At 37.5% G+C, this 27,021-nt stretch overlaps 1 protein-coding gene across 10 annotated transcripts; it reads right to left on the reverse strand.

Moving 5' to 3' along the window:
* Nucleotides 1-929: 929 nt before the first annotated feature.
* On the reverse strand, nt 930-25,984 carry PTP4A2 (protein tyrosine phosphatase 4A2). 10 transcript variants are annotated; one of them, XM_037010450.2, is made up of 6 exons: nt 24,929-25,319; nt 10,927-11,615; nt 8,879-8,971; nt 5,775-5,905; nt 4,385-4,459; nt 930-3,357 (listed from the first exon to the last, which is right to left on the reverse strand). In XM_037010450.2, exons 2-6 carry the CDS (start codon nt 11,020-11,022, stop codon nt 3,249-3,251), a joined length of 504 nt encoding a protein of 167 aa, XP_036866345.1. In that variant the 5' UTR covers nt 11,023-11,615; nt 24,929-25,319; the 3' UTR covers nt 930-3,248. The 10 variants fall into 10 exon arrangements, 2 of the variants coding, with proteins under 2 accessions (XP_036866345.1, XP_036866346.1); XM_037010451.2 differs by lacking the exon at nt 24,929-25,319 and adding an exon at nt 16,361-16,381; XR_005059137.2 differs by lacking the exons at nt 930-3,357; nt 4,385-4,459; nt 5,775-5,905; nt 8,879-8,971 and adding exons at nt 12,174-12,209; nt 15,463-15,507; nt 16,361-16,394 and having other exon boundaries at nt 11,018-11,615; nt 24,929-25,984.
* Nucleotides 25,985-27,021: the final 1,037 nt, after the last annotated feature.

Genomic DNA, 27,021 nt, shown 5'->3' on the forward strand with positions numbered 1-27,021 from the left:
TCCTTGTTTCTATTTTCAGAGTTAAAAAAGAGAAAAGAAAAAAAAAGACCATTAGCTGAGAGTGATGATGGCAAAGGTGTTTTCAAGGAAAGTGTAAGAGTAAATGGGATAGAGAAATGCAGTACGATTGCCAGATGGTACTAAGGTCTACTTGAGGTCATGACCTTAAACACACATACTGAGCCAGCAAGTTCAGATGCATGAGTGCACTGAAGTACAGAAAAGGTGGTGTACTGAACTAGCTAAAATTGGGAGTTTAGCCAGATAAGTATACTGAAGCAAGAGATGGAGCAAAACAATTTACTGTGTAGCTAAGAGTGACTGTAACAAAAGATCACTGAATCTAAGCGGGCTAACAAAGGACATGAGGTGGAAAATTAAAGACACGTGAGGGGATCAGTGAATTTTAAGACACACTACTGTAACCACTCACTGTACATGTCTACATATCTAACTCCTCTTCTAGACTAACATCCTCCGAAGTGGGATCAGTGTCTTTATCTTTCACTCTTAGTACCTCAGCACATAAGTTTGTTATCTGAATGGATGGATGGGTTTAAGGGAAATTCCTCATCTCTAATTTCATATGTAAACTTCCTTCTTGCTCACTGTTAAAAAGAGTTCAAGTCAAGATCCTTAATCAAAACCTATGGTATAAACAAATCCTTTGGGATGAGATAAGATGCTCAGTTTCTACAGTGTTGTGTCCAAGAACTGAACCAGAAAATGTATCAGAGATAGTCCAACTACAGTTAAATTTGCCCATATTGAACACCTGAATGGCATGAAATTTTTGAACTTCCCAACCTCTAGTTATTTAACCTCCTTGTGGTAATTAGCAGAATCCAAAACAGGCCTTGAGAATACTAAGTTTTCCAAGAAGACATAAATGAAATTCAACCTGGGGGGAGAGAACAAATGCACAAAGAGCATGTAAAATATGTTTTATTGTTCTTTAAAAGGGTTCAGGGTTTGGTTTTAAATCAGGCTGCATACCTTTCATCAGTCTGACATCTCTCTCACCATGTCAAACTGGCTTCAGCTAGCAATACCTCATTAAATCCAAAAGAAAAAAAAACTTGAAATTTTGAGGAAGAAAATCCAGTTCTGAGAACAATTAACATTAGTTTGTAATTTAAAACAAAATGAGGGCTAATGTTTCATGTTGCTTTATACACCCTTCTCCTCACACAGAACCAGGAATGTAATTTTCCTAACTCAGGCAGGCACTGATACTGGTGGACACTGCATTGCGCACACACACATACACACATGCACATACACACACTCCCCCAACAAACAACAAAAAATCAGAGCATGTCAAAGGAAAGTCTGTTATGGTATTCATCAAAACCCTTGGAGTCAACAGAAAAGTCTGTCTGGGTTTAGAGGGTATGCTGTTTTGATCATAAGCCTATGTTAGAAGAATCTATTGTCATGTTCTGAAATGAAGAATTTTGAATAGTACCATCATTTTTCACTTTAAAATCCTAGAAATAATCTCAAAAAGCATTATTTTGTTTTGTTTTCTGGAATGGGGGAGGAGAGAATTTACACAGATTTTCATTTTGTTAAAAATCAGAACTTCAGCATAGGAAATAGGCAGTTCACACAGCCAGCCGACATCTGAGGTATCATCAGTGTGAAACAAGGTCCCCGTCCATTCCTACTGGCCTCGCTGATCCTAATAAAGTGAGAAGTTTATGGCTCTGCACAGCAAATTCCAGCAGGACAAGATGACCCTAAGCCTTTACTCAAATTCTTAGAAGCAGAGCATTAAGTATATAATATTTAGATGAAGAGTGCAAGAGCTCCTAATGGTATCCTTCAACTTGCTTTGTCAAAGTAGCCCAGTCACAGCTCTTCTTGCAAAGGAGAAGAGCAGCTTTTCTAGATCAGCACATTGACCCCAACAAAGAATCTGCAAAAATGATACTACACCATTTCTTTAGCAACACAGTCCCTCTGCTGCCTGTTGGGCTGCTCTATGTCTCTCTTCTACCCTGTTACGGCCTGTGGACACATACTCACTAGGCATTGTTGGTTTTAAACCAGCAATTTTTTTTTAAATCTCATAAAGAACCTAATAAGAAAATAACAAGGCAATCAGTGGTTAAACTGAACTGTACATATAGGGGGCAGTTTGGAAAATACCCATCACAGGTATTTCTCAAGTCCAAAATACTATGTCTTTGCTGTTACTCCTCTGACTCTTCCTGAAAATTCAGAAAACAAGTAAGTCCTAAAATAAAAATTTTAAACCACTGGCATTCTCTGACATCATTAGACAGAAAATCAGAATAATGCCATAGTCCAATTCTATAAGGAGTATAAAGTGTACTAACTACCTGCCTGGACACATCTTTAGCGATGGCCTGGAGAACTCCCCTTCAGAAAACCCACTTAGCTTCACTGGTTGGAAAAGAATTCGACTCTCAGCTAAGTTCTCTGAGAAGAGAGACCCTTCTCAAAATACCATTTCCCCACTAATTTACCAAAACAAACCAAAACAAAAGGCTCTTGGCTACTTTGCCTAATGTTGAATAGGGTTTTTAAGAAAAGAAACTAACATGAACACTCATCATCAATAAAGACTAAAAACCACCTGGATCATATAGTTTATATGCCACTGCTTTTTTTTTTTTTCATGTTTTTGTTTTTTTTTTCTAAAAGTGCCCAGGTGGGCTTAAGGCTGCCAGACTGCACACACATCTAGAGCAACAAGGGCTTCTCCTATTTCATCTACAACTTGTATCAGGGGAAAAAAGAGAGATAAGAGAAAGGAGAGAAGAATAATATATACCGTCCCCACAAAAAAGAAGAAATCCCACAACAGGGAGATCTATGTGCCAAGCATAATGGAAGAGTGTGCTCCCCAAACAGATGGTTCTGCACAGGCTAATGTTCTGCTGGTTTTCCTTAGAGACCTATTTTGAAAAAGTTAAAAAAGACAGGAGATTTTGAAATAATTCAATCCTGGCAGAAATTCAAACTTAACACTAGGAGGAAAATCATCCTTCACTAAATTAATTCCTTTTTTCTTTCTCTTTTTCTTTTCTTAAATATTTTATTCATGTTATAGAGGGATTTCTTTTTGTTTCCTTTTTCCAATCATTAGGAGAGTGGTTGAGGAGTACTGAATCCATCACTACTTTGATGACACAGTTAAGATTCCAGATTCACATTTCCAGGTACCAAGAGTTCCCTCTAAATGCCACAATCAAGTCAGCCTTTGTTTACATTTCTTTCTATTGAACACAGCAATGCCCATTGGTATCTCTGAAGCGTAATCGCATCTTAGGTCGGTATTTCTCCAGGTAAAGTAGCTGTTTGGAATTGAATGCTCCCCTTCTTTTTCTGAAAATATAAGAATGGCAAACTTTATCATGTTAAAAAAAAAAAAAAAGAGCTGCCTGATACACTGAAATGCATTACTTATGGCCTAAGGCCTTTCTAATCCTACACAGCTGAAAACCAGTGTAGTTCTCATACAATATCACTTCTTAAGTGAAAGGGCTAACTTAGAAACATGAACTCTCTATGCCTTCTTAGAAGGAATAGACAAATTTTCTTTGCTGACTCTTATTAGTCTATTAACCATTTAATAAATATCAAAATGATTTATCCAGAAACATATGACTACACTCTTGCTAATTACATTAATATACTCTTCAGAGCAGAATTAATACCAAGTATTTAGGATGAATGAACAAGTATTATATGAAGCAGGAGGCACAGATGGCATTCTTTGAAATGTTACCTCCTAGAGTTGCTACCACACATTTCATGCCCTTTATCACAAACAGTCTTTTTCTTTTTTCTTTTCTTTTCGTTTTAAAGAAAAGGTTGAAAGGGAAAGGGCAAGGTAATAGTTGCGAAATAATTTTCAGACAACAAAATAGCATGGCCCTTTATTCCAAACTGATGCCAAGATTCTGTCTGGGCACTACCATCCTGATTTTGTGCCTGAAAAGGTCACCAAGGAGTCCTAGATGATTAACTGCTCCTCTAAAGATTCTTCCTTCACTCTTGGTCATAGAAAGTTGCATTTGGAAGGTATTTGGGACATCCATTAAAAGAGACACTAGATCACTGAGATTCTACCACCTAGCTATTCATTTTAAAGGTTCAAAGATACTGAAATCATATGCTAACTATTCTAAATGTCCAAATTTGCCATCCAAATTAGAAAATCTTTAACTCTGGAAGCCACTAGTATTATTATGAGTCTCTTTATCACTTGCTCTTTTTGATTTCTTCAAACAATATTTTAGGCCAAAGTCAGCAAATTATTCCACACTACAAATGGATACTTTTCATAATTCCTTCCTCTTGTATGAAGATCATGCTTCATGTGTTTCTGAACATAAAACCTCATACTTACTGCCTTATAAATTGAACTGCATCCTCATACTTCATTCCACATTCAATCAAAGCAAGTGCAACCAGCACAGGTGCCCTGCAGAGAGAAACTCATTTGTCAATATCCACAGGTCTTTGGAATTAAAGGATTTTTTTTAAAACCCAGGACTACATATTATCAAAACAATGCAAAGCTTGAGTCTCCTTTTTCCCATATACTAAAATATCTGATCTTTTTCTATACAGTAAAAATATTTATCATTATAGCTTCTATGGTATTATCAATTTTTAGTAAAGCACTAAATTCTAAACCTTTGTTAAGAAACCTTAACTCTTTAAAACATCACATTATACATCAAATTTTCACATCACTATACTCATCAAAAATTCTTCAATAGTCTTTAACCACTATTACAGTAAAATTAATGACCAAATGTATTATCTTGAGTGTCTCAGAATTTTCATTACAAATCGATTATAATTTCCTCATCAATTACTAAAAAGGAGTTAGACTTCTTCAACATAATCCTTTTTGTTGCTAGGAGAGTGTCAGAGAATTGGTAATTAGAAACAGGTTTTTTTTGTAAGTATATTTCTTTAAAATCTAACAAAGGAAATGATGTTTAAAAGACATCCATTACAAGGCATCAACTTTGGACTATGTAACTAGGATAACTACAAGTTATAAGACTGCCCCAAATGAAGTGAGAATACTACCTTCACCCGTCAGGATAAGGACTGAAACTTCTGACTGGAAGAAACTGTACTACACTACACTGCAAGAGAGGAAAAGAGCAGACAAAAGGGCTAAGCAGAGGTAAAACCTCAGTCACCAGCACTTGAGGCAACAGCAGCCTGCACTAATGTTTTGAGTCAAAGCGCACACATAAATTGACATTTTATATGCTGTTAGTAAGTGTGGCAACGCCATTCCATGCAATGCTCAAGGAAAATCATTTTAAAATCAAACTTAATTTTCATTCTCCATACATCTCCTTTAAGGAGTTTAGAGTTCTGCCATCTGCCCTCTGCCTATTCACTTCTCATTCATCTTCATCCAAAATTAATGGATAGATTCTTCAAATTCTACATTTATTTTATTTTTCTTGCCCATTTCAAAGACCTGAACTTTGATTACTTGAAATGCAAAGAAAAAACACATACTGAATTAAGAGTCAAAGATAATTACATTAAATCAGTTTCAAAACAACTTCTGAATTATCACCCACATTTAGTATGGCATCAGAATCAGACAACCAATGAAACACAAAACGCTGTTTTGAGAAATTATTACACCAGCTTTTGCTCTCATTTCCTTTCCTTTCAGGCAATTTAATATTATAATAAATGTAAATTTCTACCAAAGTGAAATTTTTTATAATTAATTCACAGACAAAGGGGTAAGAGCTTACCTTCCCAATCCTGCAACACAATGCACTGCAACACAGCAACCTGGCTCTTCACGAAATTTGGTTTTTAGTAGGTTTAGCCAATCATCTACTATCTGATTAGGGGGTGGTGCTCCATCATCAAATGGCCAATCCTGGAAAGAAAATATCTTTTACATTAAATTGATATTTTATTTTCACCAAGGATAAAATCCTAATGCAGAATAGCTGTATGTACACAGGGCAGGTCCAATTGAACTAACAGTACTATACATACCTATTCTTAATAACTCAATTCTGATCATTGCTGAAAAATGATCCAAGATCAAAATTCAAGTATGGCAAATAACTTAGCTTTCTCAGTGAAGTGTAGTCAGCATCGTATCTAATTTTATCTTATTTAAATTTCTTATCAGAATAAGAGGCTAGTGTTCTACAAATATTTTATCTGAACATAGCAGTAATTAGACATAATAGAGAAAACTGAAATTAAAGTCAAGACAAAATAAGACAGGACACACACCTGTCATTATGCTTTAAAATTCCACTCTGGCAAAGAAGTATACCAACCGGTATCTCACTGGTCTCTACAAATATTTTTGAGGATTATCCCCAAATAGCTTTAAGTAATGACATCTCTTCTGCAGAGAGAGAGGCTGTCTGATGAGAAATTTCTAAGTTAGCATATCTACTGTGCTTAAATTTTTTTAAGAAGCCAAGTAGTTAATATTTTTAAAGCTCTACCTAAATTATATATATTCCATTTAACTAACACAGTGCCATATGATAGGGTCCTGAGCAAATGGAAACCTTTCTCTGAAGTACTCTTTTCTCTTCTTATATTCATTGATTTGGATTTCTTTTAATTAAGACCAACCCCATGTACATTCACAATACAGACAGGGGTTTATCTTCCTTGCTACCCAGCAAGAGGTCCCAAGAAACCAACACAAAGAAGCTTTGAAGAAAGAGGGGAGGGGGGATTCACATTTTACATACCCTCTCTCCTATCCAGCTTCAAGAACAAAAATGCAAAAACACTGCAATTTTTTTTTAAACCTAAGACTATTCTAATGAGATTGAGTAAGGATCCTTTAAGATACTAGAAAAGGACAAAGAAAAAAGTGACAGTGCTAAATTGATTCTGCACACATTACTAGCACCACTAGAACATTTCACATAGCCCATTAGCCATGACAGCACATTATGTTTGATTTGTCAATTATACCCCATAATTAAAGGACTATCAGTGCATCATGTATAAATGTCACTACAGAATTTAATTGTAAATAGCAGTAAAATGAGTAAGTACCTTAGTTGAGAATTTACTTCATCTGATATTCCCTAAAATGCACCTAGTTAAGAAACAATAATATGAAACATGCTTCACTTACTCATATAAGTAATTTCTATCAAAAAATCATTGAAGTATTAATTTAGAAGCATCTGAACTTCAAACTGACATAGCTGAAAAACCACCATTAGGCTTTTCCAATGTGCCTCTCGTTTGTAATAGCATTGGTCAAATTTCAGGGGTATCCTTTTATAAAGTGTTCCAAACTCTCTTCATCTAAGCAAAAGTAAATTAACAATCCACCTTAAAATCTGTCTAGGAAAAGGAAAGAAATTCTAAACTTAATTCTAAATGTCCTTGTTTTTTCAAGCTTAAGTTAGACCTTTAATTTTATCTGATCACAGCTATTTAAAACAAAACAGAAGCCTGGATTTAAAGGTCTGGAATAAATCCCAAACCTACCATTATCTTCTACAAACTAGTTCTTTGGTTCTTTTCTATTTCATAAAGGTGTTTACCAACATTACTGACTCAAACAGACTATGGTCAGTCCACAGTTCATTTTCTCACCCTGCCATCTGTCAAAACAAACTGATTTCTCATTTACCTACTGCAGAACCTACTCACAACACAGGAAAAAGAACTTGTATTCAACCTAGTTTCAGAAGTTCAAGTTTAGTTTTCAGTTTTTTTAAACACAGGGCTATGTTTTACACATGTTTTTACTGACGCCCAGTGATTTCCAGCCAAGGAACCTTAAAATCATTTAGAAATGAGAATGCAAGCAACGTATTACCATACTATACTATTAATTTACATTTTTTAAAAACATAATTCTTGACTATTTCATTTTTGTGTTTTCACCAAAATTCAGGTGAGAAAACTTTGTGTAAGACAAGACTGCTTTACCAACAGGACGTTTGTTTCCTTTGCATGAACTGCCTTGCCAACTACTGACCAAGCAATCAAGACTACAGAACTACCTCTCAATACAAAGTAGGAACATAACTTTATACCAGTATCTTCTTAATACTTTCTTCCTAACCATCTACTTCAAAAATCTCCAGTTCTCTTCCTACTACACTGCTTCCCCACAATCAAATCAAACAGCTTCAAGACAACTAAGACCCACAAGGTCATTTCATTGTATATTCCTACAATTTAGACAACTATTTAGGAAAGAAAAGGTATGAAATTTTACCTAATCTGAGGTTCCTATTGCCAATAATTAAATAGATTTAGGAGATAAGGAGGAATTTAATTTAAAATAATCCCCATCACTTTATATTTAAATGAACTATGAAACTTTAATCACACATAGCCTTCTTAGAAACCTACCAAAAAGTGTCAGAAACTATTGCTGATTATTCTGAAGCAAGATGCCTTCTCCCTCTCCATTCTCTTCTCTCACCTTTTTGTCCCCTACAAATTACCCACAAAATATTAAGTAACTTGTACTTGCAAAGTGAGAGAGAACATTTACATGTGACTTAAAAGCATCTGATGGAAATTTCTTTCAGTTAGCTTCAAACCAGTAGCCTAGAAACAAAAGCATTAATTTCCTAGAGAAAACAAAATACAATTTCCATTTTCTTGAAATAAGTGTGCACTAAATTTTGCTTTTTATTTTTAGAAAATACTATGCATATGTAGACTACATGGGCATAAATGAACAAAGTTGCCAATCCAAAGGGATTTTAAAAGATGATTTGAATACTGTAAAGCCCAACATAAGCTTATAAATGTAAACTACTGAGTGCCATGTTTTTCATGTATCTATGTTCATAAGGTACAACTTGCTTGTAGTGAAAAATTAAAACACTATAACACTCACTAGAACGTGGATTCCTTCTTTTTCAACTGGAGCTTTATCATATGTAGCATCACAAACTCGAACCAAAGTTGTCACTCCATATTTCTTTAGTTCCTTTAAAGAAAAATAAATATAAGGGAACTTGCTTTTAGAATCTGCACCCAAAACTTTAAAAATGTACTATTATAAATTGAAACAATGAGACATCATTCTTAGACAAAGATCAAAATCATTCTCATTGTGGCAACATATATAAGGGACACTCTTGCACTCTCAAGGAGGCTTCAGTAAGATTCACCTCCTATAATAAAGGGCAATTTGGTAGCATAACACAAAAATGTTGAAAGTACACATACACTTTGACCTAGAAATGCTATTTCTGAAAATCTATACTAATGAAATAATTAAAGATATATGCAAAGATTTAGGTACCAGCAGCTTGTTCAGTAGAGGCTGCTTGGAATGGTGAAAAGCTAGAAACATTAATGGTCAAAAACAAGAGAATGGTTAAATAAAGTATGGCACATGCATGAGAATACTATGACAGCTATAAAAATAATACTGAAGAGGCTAGGGGAAGATGCTATAAAATATACAGTGTGATCCTTCCTATCCATATATACAAATATACACATATGTGCAGAGAAAAACATCTAGAAGCCAGTTAAGAATTTTTTAATTGTCTTCTGCTTATCTTCTAATTTTTACATAGTGAGTAGTTACTGCTTTTTTTAATTTAAAGAAAACAAGTAATTTTGAAATTAAGATTAAAAAGTGGTATTATATTAAAAGCCAACTAACACAATTATAGCCAGAAGCCTTGCTCCTTTAAAAATTTTCCTACAGTAATGCCTAATCCAGTGACTACCTATCTTCAAGAAGCCACCAACATCTTTTTATAGTTGCAGGACAGTGGCCTCTACTCCTTTTGGAGTATATAGCAAAGGAATTCACAGGCTAAAAATAGTATCATGTAATGCAGCCAGGCTTAAAGGTGACTGAACAAACTGAGGACACACAGGCCAGGAATCAACTTGCATACTGTGAACAAAAAGTTAAGAAGCTCAGGGAATTATAAGCAGTAACAGAGATATCCTACAAGAAATGTCCATCATTTGATTATCTAAAGAGTAGAGTTATACTTGCTAAAGGGCTTTACTTTTCACAGAATGGCTTTCTGAAACAGTCTCAGGAAAGTTGTTAGTATTACTCTGAGTTGGGAATTTTAAAGTTTTAAAATGCAAATAAAATCACATTAAAATGAACTCCACAGTAGCCATTCACTGAAAGGTTATGGTAGAATTTTTTATGGTAAACATTTGTGTCCTTAAGCAAGCCAAAACCTCTTTTGAACTCAGTTTTGCCATCTGTAAAATGAGAGGAGTGAACTTAGAATCCCTAGGAGTTCATCCAGCAGAGTCTACTCCATAAACACAATAATAGAAATCACAATCAAACTGAACAACCAAGGAATTGACTACTTGTATATGATGGCTACTATTGCTAAGTAGTTCTGGGATAACTTTTCATCAACAGTAGTTAGCATATTTGAGGTAGACATGGACTTTACTGTCAGGGACAGTTCCACCACATATTGCATGGCTCTAGGCAAATTACTAAATAACTAAATCACTCTGAACCTCAGTTTTCTCATCTGTGAGAGAGATGTAATAATGGTCTCTATGCCACATAAGGTTATTGTAAGAAATAAAAAATACAATGCATACAAACTGCTTATTGTAATGCTGGATATATACTAAATATTCATTAACGTTCATGATTTTTAGAATTAAAGCATGACAAAAGAACTACTAATAATGCAGAAAGGATATGAGAAAAGACAAAGAACTAGATCTCTAAGGTCACCCCAAATTTCATAAATGTTCTCTTTACCAATCATTTGAAACTAATTCAACCCAATTCAAACAAAAATTGATAGGATGACCATCCATACTCTAATCACAAAAATAAACGGCCTTGTGATAGGAGATTTCTTTACAATGGTGTTAATTTTTATTGGGATGTTACCTATAAACCAATCCAAAAACTAGACCATGCTACAGTCTTACCTCTGTGAACTTGTTGAGGGTAGCATTGGTCGGGTTGTGAGTTATCAGAAAACGCATGTTCTCATAGGAGATCTCCACAGGGGCTGGACGGTTCATTATGGCAAATTAAAAGTGTGAGCGTGCGTGTGTGAGTGTGATGGGGAAAATGGAAAAGAAAATCAATAAATCTTGAAATGTTTCACAGCAGAAAACATTAAAAAGATCACTAAACTGCCTATTATCAATCAGTGTTTTCTCTATTCAACTTGTTTATTCTTCAAGAAGCTTCTCTCTTCAAGATAAGAAGTATTTAGAATCCACTTGAATCCAAATTCAACTTGGGCCTCGATGTCTGCAGATGGATACCTTTGTACTCCAAAAAAATCCAACTATATACAAAACTTAAGCAGCCTTTACTACATTTAGGCACTAGTGAAACAAGTTAAAAAGTGTAGATCGTTTTCCACTTTTGTTTACTTGATGCTTAATTTTACTGGAGTCATTAAAAGAAATATGCTTGCAATAAAAAAAAAAAAGCCAACTATTTCTGAGGCCAGTCTGGGTGTCCAGAGTCTTCAAGGCAATGTTAATTATGGCACATAGAACCCCCAAGCTCACTTGTCAGCAAAAACGCTGTGCTGAGCCTGGCAGAAGTCTGCCCTCACACTCAGAATCGCCATAAATGTGCAACGTATATTCCAACAAAAAACCTGGAAGAAAAAAGCATAAGTAAAATGAACTGGAGGTTGATAGCATAGTAAACACAATACCCAAAGTCAAGAATAATTCTTTATGACCCCATAGACATCTGAAATGCCACCAATTCTAAATTATTGCCTTCTATAAAGAACAGGATAAAAGTGTATACCAAGAGTTTTAAAAGTTAGAAATTCCAAAGTGCTTTTAAAACTCAAGTATGTCTTTTCAAAACAGGGTTCAATAAAGTTTCTGTGCTAATAAGACTATTTCTAACAAGTCATTTTTAAATGACTGAATTTTAAAATCCACTTTAAGTCATTTTTAAATATTAGAAGATTCTTAAGGAAATCTTTCCTCCATGACTCTTCGAAAAGTTCACAACAATCTTATTTTCCTGCTTCGATGGTTAAGTCCTTCACAGATAAACTTAGCTTAAAGTAAGTATTATCTGTAAATGAATAGAAGATATTTACCAAAACTCCACTTTGAAGATTTAATTCTTTCTATCAAAGTATATACACTGGCCCCCAATTATGATACCAGTCCATTAAGTACTTTCAAAAAATTACCTTCTTTTCCTCACAACTCTGAGTAGTTGTTACTACCTATGAGGAATGAGGAAAGAGGATCAGAAAAGTCAAGTGACTTGTCTAAGGTGAATGAGTTAGTTGAGCCCAATTCAAGCCCAAGTCTTCCATAAATCTCATTTTTTCCAATGTACGATAATGCCTGCTGACTCAAAGCATAAATCCCATCATCTCATTTCTAGTCCAGTTTACCTTTTTACTATCTCACATCACTACCCCAAGAATACCAAAACGTTTAAAGGTCAGTGATTAAAACAGCATTTTCCTGCCCAAATATTAATCCCTTTCAAAAATAAGACAAGAAAAAGAAGTGGCAGAATTTTTAATATTATTTTAGGCTTGCTGCACTGAAACACAGTATTCTTTCTAGCTGGCTCAGTCACAGTATCAACATAATTATAAATTCCTCTGGAAACAGGGACAAGGTCTAAGTCCTTTCACTTGCCCCTTCCCTAAGCCACCAATAAATGCTTATTTAGAACTCTCTAAAAAGGATGATTGCAACCAGACAGAAAAACACATGAAAGATAATGACTAGAGAACCATTTTCAGGAAGAAACTGAAATACAGATAAGAACAAACCTAGGCCTACAAACCGTCATGCCTATTCTTCAAACCTCAAGTCTTTTTACAATATGGCATTTTATTTCATAAGTAACATATTTGTGATATAATCATGGACATAAAACTAAAACACTACTAAAATATGAAAGATACAAAGGAAATTCAAAATGACATTCTAATACTTTAATACATTCAGTAACTTCAATACTTCAGCAGAATGAATTACACACCATGGTTAAAGACACAATACTCCATTCAAACAAAAAAAAACAAAAATATACACCACCACTCTTACTAACTTGTATTTCTAACTGTAACCCCAAAATGCAGCTACCTTAGGTTACATATTTCTTGAGTACTCCTTGGACAGTCAAGAAATTTTAAAGCTAGGAGAAACTGGAAATCAACAACTCTGATCTTTCAACGAAAAAAAAAAGATGATGTTTGGGATCAAGACAGTTAGTTAAATGACTTAACTAAAACAATACTAATTAGTAGCAGATCAAGGACAAGAACCCAGGTCTCCTAACTCCCTATTTATTTTTCTAATTTTGACAAGTGGAGGTACCCCCGCATTTTTCATAATCTTTTTCATGCAAGTGTAACTTTTCTTCAAATATTTGCTTGGACGTTCATCTGCAACTCTATGACCTTATAATGAGGAGAGAAAAGATTATTAAAGTAACTACTCAAAGAACAATGGTTTGCATGCAGTGCAAAGGCAAAACACAAGGAAAATTTTCACCTGTTTGTACCCCTTTCGTTATCACAGCTAATATGTGTCAGTTGAGTAAAGGCACTGAACGACCTGCATTGTAGTGATGGCCAGCCTTAATAGGTTACAGTTCTAGCATTTAGTTTTCTATCTAGTCTCCAGGGTTTGTCTGCTCAGCAAACCAACAAGCTTTACCCCAATCTTATTCCTCCTGGCTCATTTTGGAAGGACCACTTCAAGAGATAAGAATAATTCATTATTAGATTTTCAATTCTTAACACCATACTGAGATCCCCAGCAAAAGAATTTCTGCCAAATGATGCAGTATATTATATCAATGTTAGCAGATACATGATAAAAGCAAGCTTGTTTCTCTCCCCTCCCCCAAGAGACTACACATCAGCAGTTAAATGTTCTTGCACCTGTCAATTAAGATAAACTCATGTTAATTCCCCTCACACATATAAGAATGCAAAGCAAACTGTCTGAAAAAATCATAAACAACTTACCACAGCTAGGAAGTACTCAAAAGTTACAGAGCTGTCTATTCTAACATAAGCTCTGCACCTGTACAACTTACAGGACAACTTTTTTCTGAAGTTGACTATCTGGCATTAATTTTGCTCTATCTACTTAAGTAAAAATTGGTATTTGTTTTCATTTACCAGGTGAGGAAGATTTACCTGGTCTACCTGACAAATAACAGCAGTCAAATTCAAATAGGCATCCAAACATTCTCTGCACCCTTTAATTGTATCTCTTATAGAACCTAACTTTTAAAATGTTGAATTTGGGACACCTCCACTTCCTAGGCAAATTTCCATTTTTAGTAAAAGAATATAACTTCACTGAAGGATTAGAAAGTATGGTCTGTGGCAGAGAAATCCGTTTAAATTAAGAAGAGGATGAGGAAGGAAAAGGAGAAAGAATGAAAAGTGGGCTAGAAGAGCAAGTAAGCAGAGGCCTACCAAGGTAAGACAGTGCACTACCAGTGAAAACTAAGTCAATAACACAACAGAGACTACTCAAAACTCTGAACAGGAGTATGCTAAAGTTTAAATGCCCATTGTCAATACCGCTAACATCTACCTAAATGAGAATAAAAAATCAAAACACATGAAATAATACAATAGCTATCTTTTATTCATGGCACATTCTTAAAATGGATAACTATGCAGAAGTCAACAACAGATCTATATGAAACGGTATGGGAAGACGGCTAAGAGACACCAGTAAATGAAAAGAGCAAGGTACATGGCAGTATGAAAAGTACATACAGAAATAACTATGAGTACCGTACCTGCTTTCATACCTATGGACTATCTGAAAGTTACAAAGAAAACTAACATTGATTGTCTGGGGGTGGAGGGGACTAGAGCTGGAGGCCAGAAGCATTATTATTTACTTTATCATAATTTATGCTTTTGAACTGTTTTGATTTTTTTCCATGCATATATATTACCCTAATTTTTTTCTTAATTCTAGGATAACCCTACAATGATTTACAATTTAACTACATTCTTAACAGGGCTATAATCATGGGACTTCAAGCAGCCTCTATCCCAGGCAGGCCTGTACCTACACAATTCCAGAAGGACAGTTTTCTTCTGTGTTATTAAAGATACTAAATTATTGAGCAAAATGTAGGTCCTGCTTTAACAACTAAGTCTAAGTTCAAATATAAATATAAAGAATTCAAGGGCATGAGGAAGTGTTACAAAATCAGCTCCATTTAATGTAACCCAAACTTACTGGACATCCTTTTAAAATTCCTGTCAATTCACTCACATCAAGCTTTGCAGTGAGAAATTACATTCTATTTCCAAATTAAAATGATAAACCTTCTAATTTGATGGGTTATGCCAATATTCACCAAATTAAAACAGTACATCATAACAAATGCACAAAAAAAAATCTAGATTTAAGAAAGTAAAATCTAAAAGCTCTAAGGTCTGAAGAACAGTAAGCATACATTTACTGTTACTTTCTTACCAGAAATTCTACAGGAAGTCAGGCAAATTTGAATCATCTTGGCCTCTACAAACAAGCAACATGAAAGCATAATACTGTATGTAAGACGAAAACCTTGCATCAACTTTTTCCTAAAACAAATTCATTTCACTTCAAAGAAACCTGTGCTGGCCTTAAAATAAGAATAATCTGTCAATAGAAAATAATTCATTCTCATGAAGAGTTAAGACATTTTTCTTGGAATTTAGCGAGTTAAGAACAGTAATTGATTCAATTATTTAGTGGATATATACTATGTGTCACATACTCTTACAGGTGCAGCAAGAGTAGTATACAAACCAAACCAAAATTCCTGTCAGGATGGATCTTATATTTAGTATGTGGAAAAAGACAGGCAAAATATGCCACTGCTAAGAGAAAAATGCAGAGTAGGGGAACCTACAGTGCCAGAAAGGAGCGGGGATTCCAACAGTAAATAAGGCTATCAGGAAAGGCCTCACTGAAAAAAGCGACATTTTATCCAAGACCTCAGGGTGTGAGCCAAATAGATATTTGAGGGAACATTCTAGGCAGAGGGATTAGCTGTTGCAAAGGTTATGAGGTGGAGCCATGTTTGGAGTGTTCAAGGAACAGCAAGAGTGCTACTGGAGAAGAGAGAGCAACAGGATGAATAGGATCAGAAAAGCAAGTACCTTATGTGAACATAAATACAGTATTTGGCTTTTATTTGGAAAAAAATGAGAAGGTTTCAAGCAAAAGCGACAACTTAACATTAAAAGGACCACTGTAGCTGCTACGTGGAGCCAGACTATACAAGTAGTTAGGGTAGAAGCAGGTGGATCCAGGAGAGAGATAATGGTAGGTAAGACCAGGGTGGTAGCAGCAGAGAGGGTAAGAAGGGATCCATTACAAGATATACCTTTGAGGATTTGTCCACAGACCAGATACAGGGTCTGTAAAAAAAAAAAAAGAGCAACTGCATAACTGTAAGAATTCAAAGAAGCCTAACTTAATATTCAGAGACTATCAGAGAACAGACCATAAAATCTTCACAACCATCAAGGAAGAAAAATAGGAAAATTCCTCTTTAAAGGTACTACTGTGTCTACTGCATTTTAACCATTTGAGGGGGAAAAAAAAGTATCTTAAGATGTTTACACTACAAGAACTCAACTCTGAAAACATTCATCTTTTGGTTAACTTCTCAAATTGAAATTTTACTCATCTTTCATACCCCCCCTCCCAACTCATCAGAGCCCTGTAGAAACACCTTTGTTCTGTGCTACTTACCTTTGTTCATCCCTTTACTGTTGCATTTATCAAACTAAAATTGAATATATCTGGCTCCTTAAACTAAGGCTATTCAAATTACTGTTAGTTTAATCCCCTACTGACTACAGTCCTGGGGAGTTGATAAGAAAAAAGGTACCCATTAAATTCTACACAAATTAGAATCCAAAATATCATAAATAAGCTAAAAATAGCCAGATGTTTCTTTATTGTTTTAAAAAAAAAGTCTCATAGTTACTCCCTTGGTTATTCCCACTTTTCCACTTCCTCATTTAAGGAGGGAACTCGAGAATCAAGTTCCAGTACAGAAATCAATAATCAGTTCTATAAAAAGAAATTATTACCTTGACAGTGGGAAAATATCTTAACTTTTCAGAACAAGCAGGAGATACATGGCATGCCACTCAGAAAGGAAAGAAAAGTAATTAACCAACACTCACACCTGCTTCTGAGAACAGTGACAGTTATTTACTGAAGTCCTGTGGGTCCTGTTCGCACACAAATGAAAAGGAGTGGTTTTCAAATTTGTATTAAGTCTGGTGATTAGTTGTCCTTTTCTAGTAATTCCTGCCTCTACAAATAACTAAGACAAAAATTGCATTAAGTGTTTTCATGCCACATTTGAAAATATTTACTTTCTAATTTTGTACTCCATGGTTCCTCTAAAGATAAGCAATTCTCCAGTTGAATCACTTCTCCAAAAATGTTATTTTCCCCTTCATAAATAAAATTCAAATGGAGGTAACAGCACTAGAGCCAATTTTCACTTTTTCTAAAAAGTTATTTGAATACTGGTAGTAACATTAAAAATCCTAACAGCACAATCTAATATTGGGCATTAATCTGTTTTCAGTGACTCTTTCAAAAATTAAGTTAAACAACTCTATTAAATTGATTCTATCCATCCATACTTTCATTTCCAGGAAAAGGTATCATGGCTCTTCTCTCCACGGGCTTTATATTTAAATACTTGAGTTTATGTGCACTTTAAGACACCCAAGCCTCTTTATTATAAAGCTTAAGCACATTCTTTTCCTAAATAACTGTGGAAACCAGCTTTATACAATAAGAACTATCTCAAATTCAACCACATTCCCATCAAAATGAATCCTAATACTTTTTTTCTTCTTTCCTAACCTTCTTTCTTTATAAACTCAAAAGGCTAAATAATTTTCCTGGAAAACAACTTAAGTCTTAATCATTTTAATTCAGTTTCCATTATCACTATACATACATTAACCCAGAACCAATGAGTCGATTAATTTCATTAACAAAAAAACATATTTGAGATTTTGAACTTCAATTATAATAAAGCAAATTCAAAATCCAAAGTAAAAATCCAAAAGGACACCTGGATTCACCCTGTCAACACTTTGAAATGTTTTCTGAGCTATATCAGGACAGTTATAATGACTGTAACAGCTGCAAGTTCCCTGAAGTTGCAAAACAGATACTTGGGAAAAGGTTATTTGAATCACCTTTCAAAATAACCTTAGCACAGGAGCAGCATGCAAAGCAAAAACTTCCAGGCTATTGTTAGCCTTATTTAAAATACATGTTTCAGAGCTTAGCAGTTTATGGGTCAGCTTAACTCTTTCATTTCCTCATTTTGTCAAATTACTGAGCATATTTAAAGGTCCTGTTCAAGTATTCACCACTAAAAGAGGGGTGGGGGGAAGCACTCTATGTAAAGGATATACAATAAAAAAAGTCTAAATTATATTTTGTCAGCATAAATTCTTTTGTTTGAGCCCCAGAAATTTTTCTGCTGTTAGGACATTTTGGTCCAAGTTTCCCCTAAAACTGGGTAAGTTATACTTCACTTCCTCTCCTAAACTTGCTTTTTATAAATCACAGTATACTTCACAGCCATCTCTCTGTGTACTGAGTATGGTACAAGATAAACAGACATGAACCCAAATCATTTATTTGGAGCTGCAAGTAGCCTTTTAAAATATACTGTCTACCCACTAATTGTCCAATAATGGCTTGATGTTTATTTTTGTAAAATACAATATTCACAATCTTTAAAAACTATACAAAGTTGCTTCACATTGCATATGAATGTGAAATAAAAACAGTGAAACACCTCTATAATGCCACGTCAAAGAGTTATTCTTTGCTCATTAGCTTAGTTAAATATGATAGATTCACCTTCCTTCTCTTCCCACTTAAAGAATGGAAAAGGTTTTTAAAACTTGAATTTTCTTGTCCTCTTCCTCCAAATGTCTATTCAGATGAGGGACAATATACCACTTCTGAATGATACTAAAATGCAGCACATCCAGCCTTACAGTAAGCATTCGTGGAGCTCTGTGTGCACACCATATAAACACTGTCCAGGATCAAGATCCTAGAAGAATCAATGTGGGTAAAAAATATTTGATGAGGGACATTAAAATTTCATATTAATGCTACATATTTTGAAGACACAAAATAAGTGTGACTAGAATGGAGCAGGATTAACAAAAACTGAGGAAAGAAAACTTTTATGACAAGACTGATAGAAATAGTAAAGAGCCACAGAGCATGGCATGAGAAAGGAGTTGAGTCTGGTTCAGATTACTCTGGGAGGCCTTGACCATGCAGAGAATTTCAGACCCACTCAAATACAATAAAAGCTCTTAGGAATTTAAAAATACAGTAGCAGTCATGGAGCAACTCTGCTCACTGAGAGAAAACAAATATTGTCATATTGGTGGGCATCTTCTGGATATATACTGAGCAGCTCCATAATTACCAACAAGCTTCACAAAAATAGGCCTTCAAGTTACTCCTACCTAATAGCTGAATTACTTTTTCTAATAAACAGATACAAGTTAAACTAAATTTTACTTGTTGATAACCTCCAAATGAAGATGTCATCTCACTAGAAAACCAATTCAGGATACAATCTATGACTTAAATTTGAAAATCTTTTCATCCAGAAAGATCTAAATTATTTGAATAATTTAAACCAATAATCAAAAGGAAACTTGTTTGTAACCACACGTGCAGAATGAAGAATAATGCCACTAGAATCTATTGTTTCTCCATCACATCCTTCTCCATTTGCTGACAAATCCTGCCAATGACTCATATCCTTCTACTAACCAGTTACTCTGTTCCTTCATGCTAGGCTTTTCAACAATAATGGAAAGCAGAAAACATATCAATTTGTTTTGCTACTAAAAAAGTAAATATTAATATATGTATATAAATCCTATTTACAAATACTGTGGTGGCATAACCTAGTGAATTTTTCCTGCAAAAGTGCGAAAAAAAAAAAGTTATGCTTAAATCTCAACTAAAACTAAAGGACAACTAGAAAAAAGCAGACCTGATTATGAATTTGAATTCTTGTCAAACAATACATTAGTTAAGAGCCAACATTTTTGACCACTGCAGAAATAAAAATATAAAGTAATTTATCTGATCTGCTAAAGCAAATATATCATGTGTGCATTTTATGCCAAAAGAATTAACATTCTCTGAGAAGAATGAAATTTCAACCCAAAAATACTATGAAAGGAATTAAATACACCAATAGACCAATTTTCTAAAGGTAAAGCCCATTCTAATGGTCAAAATATTTTTTCAAAACTGGTTCAACTAGCAAAGAAAGGGTCACAGAAAAACTTAATCTTAAAAATGGTTCCAGTTTAAAAAGGCAATGTTGTACAATGTAAATTTATATTCAAATGACAAAATTTAGTTTCCACGCCACTTAAAATGGAGTGGATGCTGTGTGACAGAAAGTATGGGTAAGAAATCAGTGTGGGCAAACAAAAAACATTTGGTTTTAAAGTCACATAAAAACTGTTGGTATAATCTGTCAAAACCTCAGTTATTTTTCTGGGAAAGATTTTGTGCCCTATAAATCTATACTGATTGAACAACTAACTAGTGCAGAGAAAACCACCTTAAGATGTACAGGAAATGGGTCATTCTCTCACCTAAGTACTGGTAACTCCACAGATTAACTGTGGGTTCAGCTTAGACTTCTACAGCTCCAATGTGCAGAAGATATACATACAAAAATCCACTTGTGCTCTACACCAAGCAATCCTATAAGGCTTCAAATCCCACGAGAGTGAAGTCAAAAGCGCTAGAGAATGTGGTTCAGTCAATAAAACAAAAGGTAACTGGAGAAAGCTACCAGACACCTCCAAACATACACTAGTTCTTAAATTGAAAATGGATAAAATTTCATTCCAGATTAACAGACTCAGATCACAATTTCCCAAAGAAATGATTATTAGTGGCACCCACTGTTCATTTAACAAACCCAAGGTACAAAATTATCTGAACTGTAACATCACGGACTCTTGCTTTTAGAGAATCATCATCAGTTTCTATATAACCCAACTAGTGTGTTAAGAAAGACATCAAAGCAGTAATATTCCCAGAAGAACAGAAAAAGTATACAAGTTAACTATCCTTTAAAAAAGAAAACCTAAATTTCAAGCAAAAAAAGGCCAACTTCCTCAACATCTACTAAACTCCTACATAGCTCCCTGTAAAATTATTAGAGTTAATTTTAAAAAATTTAGCCAGAGATTTAAGTACTCTAAGCCTCAGAGAGAAATTTTATTTGTACTCACTGCTACCTATTTACTGATACTTTTTAACTTGGATCTCAAAATTGGGATTCAACAATTGATCTGTAAATCAATTTCCTTATCTGTAAAACTGAAAGAATGCCACTTACAGGTTACAAATTTTAAATTAGATGATTTGTGAATCAGCACAAAGATTCTCATGAAGGGAATGTTGAAATCTAATGCATAATGTTGATTTTACAAATATCCCGACTTCAGATCTCTACCACTATGGTACTCAATAAACATTAACTAAGTCTACCATATGAAAACTATGGATCCTGACTTCCAACTGCTCAAATTTTTAAAAATCCCCAACTCCCATAGTAGTATAGTTGATGGTATAGCACTTGAAGAAATCAACCAAAGTTAGGTTTCACTCTAACTTAAGTTTCTCTCTTCCAAGAGCAACAGCTAAAAATTTATGTATTGCTCCTCTGCATCTTATTTGTAAAAGCTTTTTCTAGAGGTTTCAGTGGTTACCAATCCCACACTCCAACAAAAAGGAACAGTACAAACCCTGTAAAATAACTCTACTAAATTTCAACTTTGTGTCTCAAAATCAAAGCATTCTATAACTACTGCACACAGAAATGTTACTTTTAAAAGACAAAATAAATAAGTTAAATCCTAAGAATAAATGTTTAACCTTGTTCACACAAATGTCTTTTCAAGTAAACTATAAATATGGGGGTCTCAGACTTTTTAAGAAAAAGTTATATGAAAAAACATTCAAACGTTTACTTTTCCCTAGTGCCACAAAGGTCAATGATGTTGTAAATGGTTTCTGCCTATAAATTTGGTTTGTTCAAATTAAATATTACTTGACTGACTCATGGAGGGAGTGGTATGACTTTCGCTGTTCTGAGTCAGAATATACCCGGTTCAGCAGTTCTAAACAATTTTTCATTTGTATAGATGTTCTAAAATGTTCTTTCCAGCTCCTAAATATATCAATTAAACTGTTCCTTAGTAGAAAAGTCTTAGTGGTAATACTTTGAATCTGTAGTCCAATATATAATTAACAAAGTGCTTTCATATATTTTCTCACATCACCTCCACAATCTCTGGAAGTAAGTATCCCACACAGCTGAACACTAAGACTTTCCCAAAGAAGTGATAACTTGACTCTTAGCCCCAGTAAATACACTCTTCCTCCCAACTCCCATCACCCCCAAAAAAATGAAAGTCTACTGGGTTTCTTTAATCAGACTTTCCTCTCCCAGACATATCCCAGGTGCCTCATAAAAACTCTGTCTCAAAGCACACACCCTGGGGCCCCAAGAGAGTTTCAAGGCAGAATCTCCACAAACATAAAAACTTAGTTTAGGCCCCAAAGAGCCTCAAGTCAGCATCTTCTAAATGATCCCCTTGCCTCCAGCCATTCAGTCTTCTGCATTATCTTCAACGTCTCTCACCTGTACAAGCTGCTAGGTCACTGTGTAGATGAAAAACCTCGAAGTGAGCCAACCTATTTCAAGGGTCATAATGTTATAGTGGAAAAATCAAGAACTCTGGAGTCAGACTGACCTCGATTTTTAATCCACCTCCAATTCTTACTATCTTGTGACGTGGGACAAGTTAGTTAACCTCTTGGAGTCTCTGTACCTTTTCATTTCATAATGGTAAGTCAATGAGGGTTCATCACTGTATCCCTAATGCCTGGCAGATAGAAACCACTCAGTATGTACCAAATGAATGCAGATGAGGACACCTACCACCTTTACAGTAGCTGTAAGAATAAAATGAGAATATAAAAAGCATCTGGTGCACAGCAGGCATGTAATACTAATTAATTTGGTCCCCCACTAAATAGTACTAACAATACATTTTACTATTTCTGAAAGCAGCATGCTAGTGACTGAGAAAGAGGACACTAAGAAAAATGGAATTTGACTTCTAATTATACAATGCTTTTGCCTATAATTCTACTACCTCTACTATGAAGAGGAACACCCTAATCTTTGCTTAATTGTATGGAAAGATTTGCAACTTCTAAGAGATTTCCCTATTATTAAAATGTAAGACCCTTATCAAGGTACTCTTCATCAAAAACCTCTGCTTTCATAACACAAGGATCTAGGAAAAATCTATGACAATGTCCGTTCACTAGCCAACATGAAGTAACTTTAAATCTGTCAAGATCAGAATACTGGCAAACTTCTTTCTTCACGTACACAATGGTTTGCTGGCAAGTGATTCTGAAGCCTTCAAATGTGTCATTCTGTAGCCTTAATTTCCTTTTGCACACTGAACAAGGCATAACTTCACTCACTTACTGTCTGAAACTACTCAACTACAGAGAGCATGGCAGCAAGTAACTCCCTATTCTAATCCAGCAGTGGTTGTAGTTTGGTAACTCCAAACAAGCATTTACTGAATACTTACAGGGATGCTAGAACTGCTAGACACTTTATCTAGGAAATAATAAACAAGCCTAAGGGTCTTCATCATCGTTATATCATCATCATCATTATATATTCTTAAAAGCTTTTCTCCAAAAGAGCAGGAAAGAACCACAGGCAAAAAAAAAAAAAAATACTGCTTCTACTTACCTAACAATAAAATAACTTTCACTCGAAAAACTAGCAGTACTTGACAGAACAGCCTATGCTTCTGAACCTTCTAAAGGCAAGAGCTTAGGCTCCTGGGCAACAGACAAGCTTGTTTTAGTGAGCTCTCAGAGCCCCGTACTAGGGTGGGATGGCAACCATATCCTGGACAAATTTAGAAACGCATGTCAATGTCATGGAACATGGGGGAAATTTTTACCAAAAAAAAAAACCTTTATTTAAAAAATCCCAGAACCAGAAAATGATAGTGCTGCTAGAAAAGACTCCTATACCCTTTCCTTAGATTTGAACCCAAGAACCCAGGAACACGATGCTCCTGGAAAGAACTCCATGACTCAGGGCACCAGGGTTCACAATCACCACGCACACGTATCAAGGACAGCCTCCAGGATGGCTGCTCACACACCGGACAGTCACAAGCACACCCTTCCACACTCCCTCATCTGCCATTCACCTTCTCCCCAACCTCTCCCACTCTACCCCACACACTCAACACTCTCCGTCCCCCACTCACTCATTCTCCCATTTAGCCCGCGCTCCCGCTCACTCATCTCCCCACACTCGCTCACTCATTCCCACACGCCACCCCCACTCATTCTTCTCATGCACTCACTCTCCCCTACACTCCCCCACGCCCCGCACAGATCCTGTCCCCTCCAAACTCCCCCGCTCCCGCTCTCCCCCCACCCATCCCTCCCTCTCCTCTACTCACCAAGTCACACTCCCCCAGATACTGCCCCCAGCTCTCCCCGTCCACACTCTCCCACTCCCACCTCACCCCTACTTGCGCACACAGCCCTCTCCAACTCACTCTCCCCCTCACGCACGCACATTTCCCCCACACACATTCCTCCCCACTGCACACGTCCCCCCTTCCTCACCCGCCCGCGTTCTCCGCGCTTCCCGGCTGCGCCCCCGCCCCGGCACGGCCCTCCTTCCGGGGACGTGTCTCGGGCCTGCACTAATGGCCGCGGCGCCTCCCGCCCTCCCCTTCCCCGAGGCCCCGGGAGCCGGCGCGGGGCCGCCCAGGAGAAGCGCACTCACGCTGGCGAGCTGGAGACTGGGCATTGAAGTCCGGCGGCGGCGGGAGCGAGGAGGCGCCTCTCTCCTCAGTCACCTCGGCGGCGGCGGCGGCGGCGGTAGCGGTAGCGGCGGCGGCGACGACTCCCCCCCAGCCTCGGTGCGCGACACCCGGCCCGGTCTGGCGGCGGCGCCGGCGCGTGTACACGAGTCCGTCGTGCTGCTGCTGCTGCGGCCGCCGCTGCGTCCCCTGCTGCCGCCGCTGGCCCCACTGCCGCCGCTGCCCTGTGGCGTCGCCTCGTGCTGCGCCCGGCCGCCGCTGCCACTCCAGCCGCTACCGGACGGACGACGGTTACAGCCCTGCCGATCGCGCCGCCGCCACCACCGCTGCGCGCGCAGCCGGAACCAGCTCCCGCCACCGCCCCTCAGGGGGCGCTGCGGGGCGCGGCGCGCGCTCCCGCCGGCCCGCCCCCAGCGCCCGCCTACTGGCTGGCCGGCCTGCTCGAGGGCGGTTGGGCCCGCCCACCTGCCCCGCAGGGCGCTGACCCACTGCCCTCGGCACCTCCCCCGCTGCACCCCTAGGTTCGTTCCGCTCCGCGCTCCCGGGTGCGGAAGGCGTGTTCTTGTGACCGGGCGGCAGCCGCAGAAGGGGCCTGGGGAGTCGTTTGCCCTCGCTGCGGCCCACCCTGCCGCACCTGGGCTGGGAGAGAGGGCGCGAGGCCGCGTCGTGACCCGCAAGGTCGAAGGGCCTTTTCCCGAAAACGGGGCCGTGCGGCCTGGGGCCAGATAGTGATGGCATGCGACGGCGACCGAGCCCTTTGCTCGGGGATTTCCAACACTGAACTGAGAAGCAGGGCAGCCCGCCTCTTGGCTGCTCTTTCTCGAGGCCCCAAATAAATGGCCTGAAAGTCTGCAATTGCGAAGGATTCCGCACCTAACCCCCAACCGCCCCGCTCGCCACACGCGCGCGCGCGCACACACACATACACACCCTGACAAGTCAAAATTCAAACTTCCGGGATGTAATATCTTGGGCAAGTTATTTCCTCTGAGTATTCTGTTCATCTATTAAATGGAAATAGCTACCTCATGGGGACTCTTTTCACTATTAATGATATAAGCAAAATGCTTGATAAATATGAGACCCTGAATTTCAAGGTTCCAACCTAAAGTCCTTTTAATGACAGGAATTATAGAGATTTCACTATTCTCTCTTGCATTTGGAAGATAGATGGCCAGAAATTCTTTACTTTGCCAGACCATGAGTCCTGAGTTTTGGTTTGGGAAATGTCACAGGTGAGTTGAGAGACTGGTCCGGGCCACTGCCTCATAGCAGCTAGAAACAGGCACTGGAGGCTGGTTTGGGGGTAAGAGGGGAGGCTTATGCATGTCCGCTGTGGGGAGGGAAGCTCTGTCCTCCCTATCTACTCTAGGAAGTCTCTCCTGCCCAGAACTAGCACCTATCCAGAAGGGACTCTTCCTGCCCCTTGGGTTGCCTCCCCTCCACCACCACAGCACACGTGCTCATCTAGCCCTGTGGGGAGAAGCAGTGGTCAGTCAGTAGTCATTACGCCTTCCCCACAATGCAGACCCCGGCATTGCTCCTGACCAGAAGCCTTCCATTAGAACTTAGCAGTAAAAAGAAAGGTCTTATGACTCAGCGACATCAAGCCACAGCCCAGAACCCAGGATGTTCACTACCAGCAGGTGGCCCAGGAGAGGGTATTCCAGGGCAAGGCTGGCTGGCAGGACTGTGTGGGAGTTAAAAGGCCTTGAAGCAAAAGGGGTTGCAGATCAGAATCAAGGCCCTCGGGTGAAGAACACAGGCTCAGCTACTGTTTGCATTCTACCTACCTCCAACAGGCAGATTTTCCACTTCCTCAAAGTTGACTTGAAACAGACCTCCCTCCTCTGCAAAGTTTGCTGAGTCTCCTGGTGATGGACTCTTCTGCAATCCCCTATCATAGCACTTATCACTTCATATTGTAAATGCCTATTTTCAGGATTCTCCCTACTTAGACTGACCTATTGGGGCAATCTAGTAGACTGTCAAACAAATAAATCTCCCCTCCATCTAGCTCTTAGCCTAGCCCTAAACTGTCAGTAAATAATATAAC

The sequence above is a fragment of the Manis javanica genome, chromosome 4 (assembly GCF_040802235.1).
Source record: "Manis javanica isolate MJ-LG chromosome 4, MJ_LKY, whole genome shotgun sequence".
In the NCBI taxonomy this organism is placed as follows: Eukaryota; Metazoa; Chordata; class Mammalia; order Pholidota; family Manidae; genus Manis; species Manis javanica.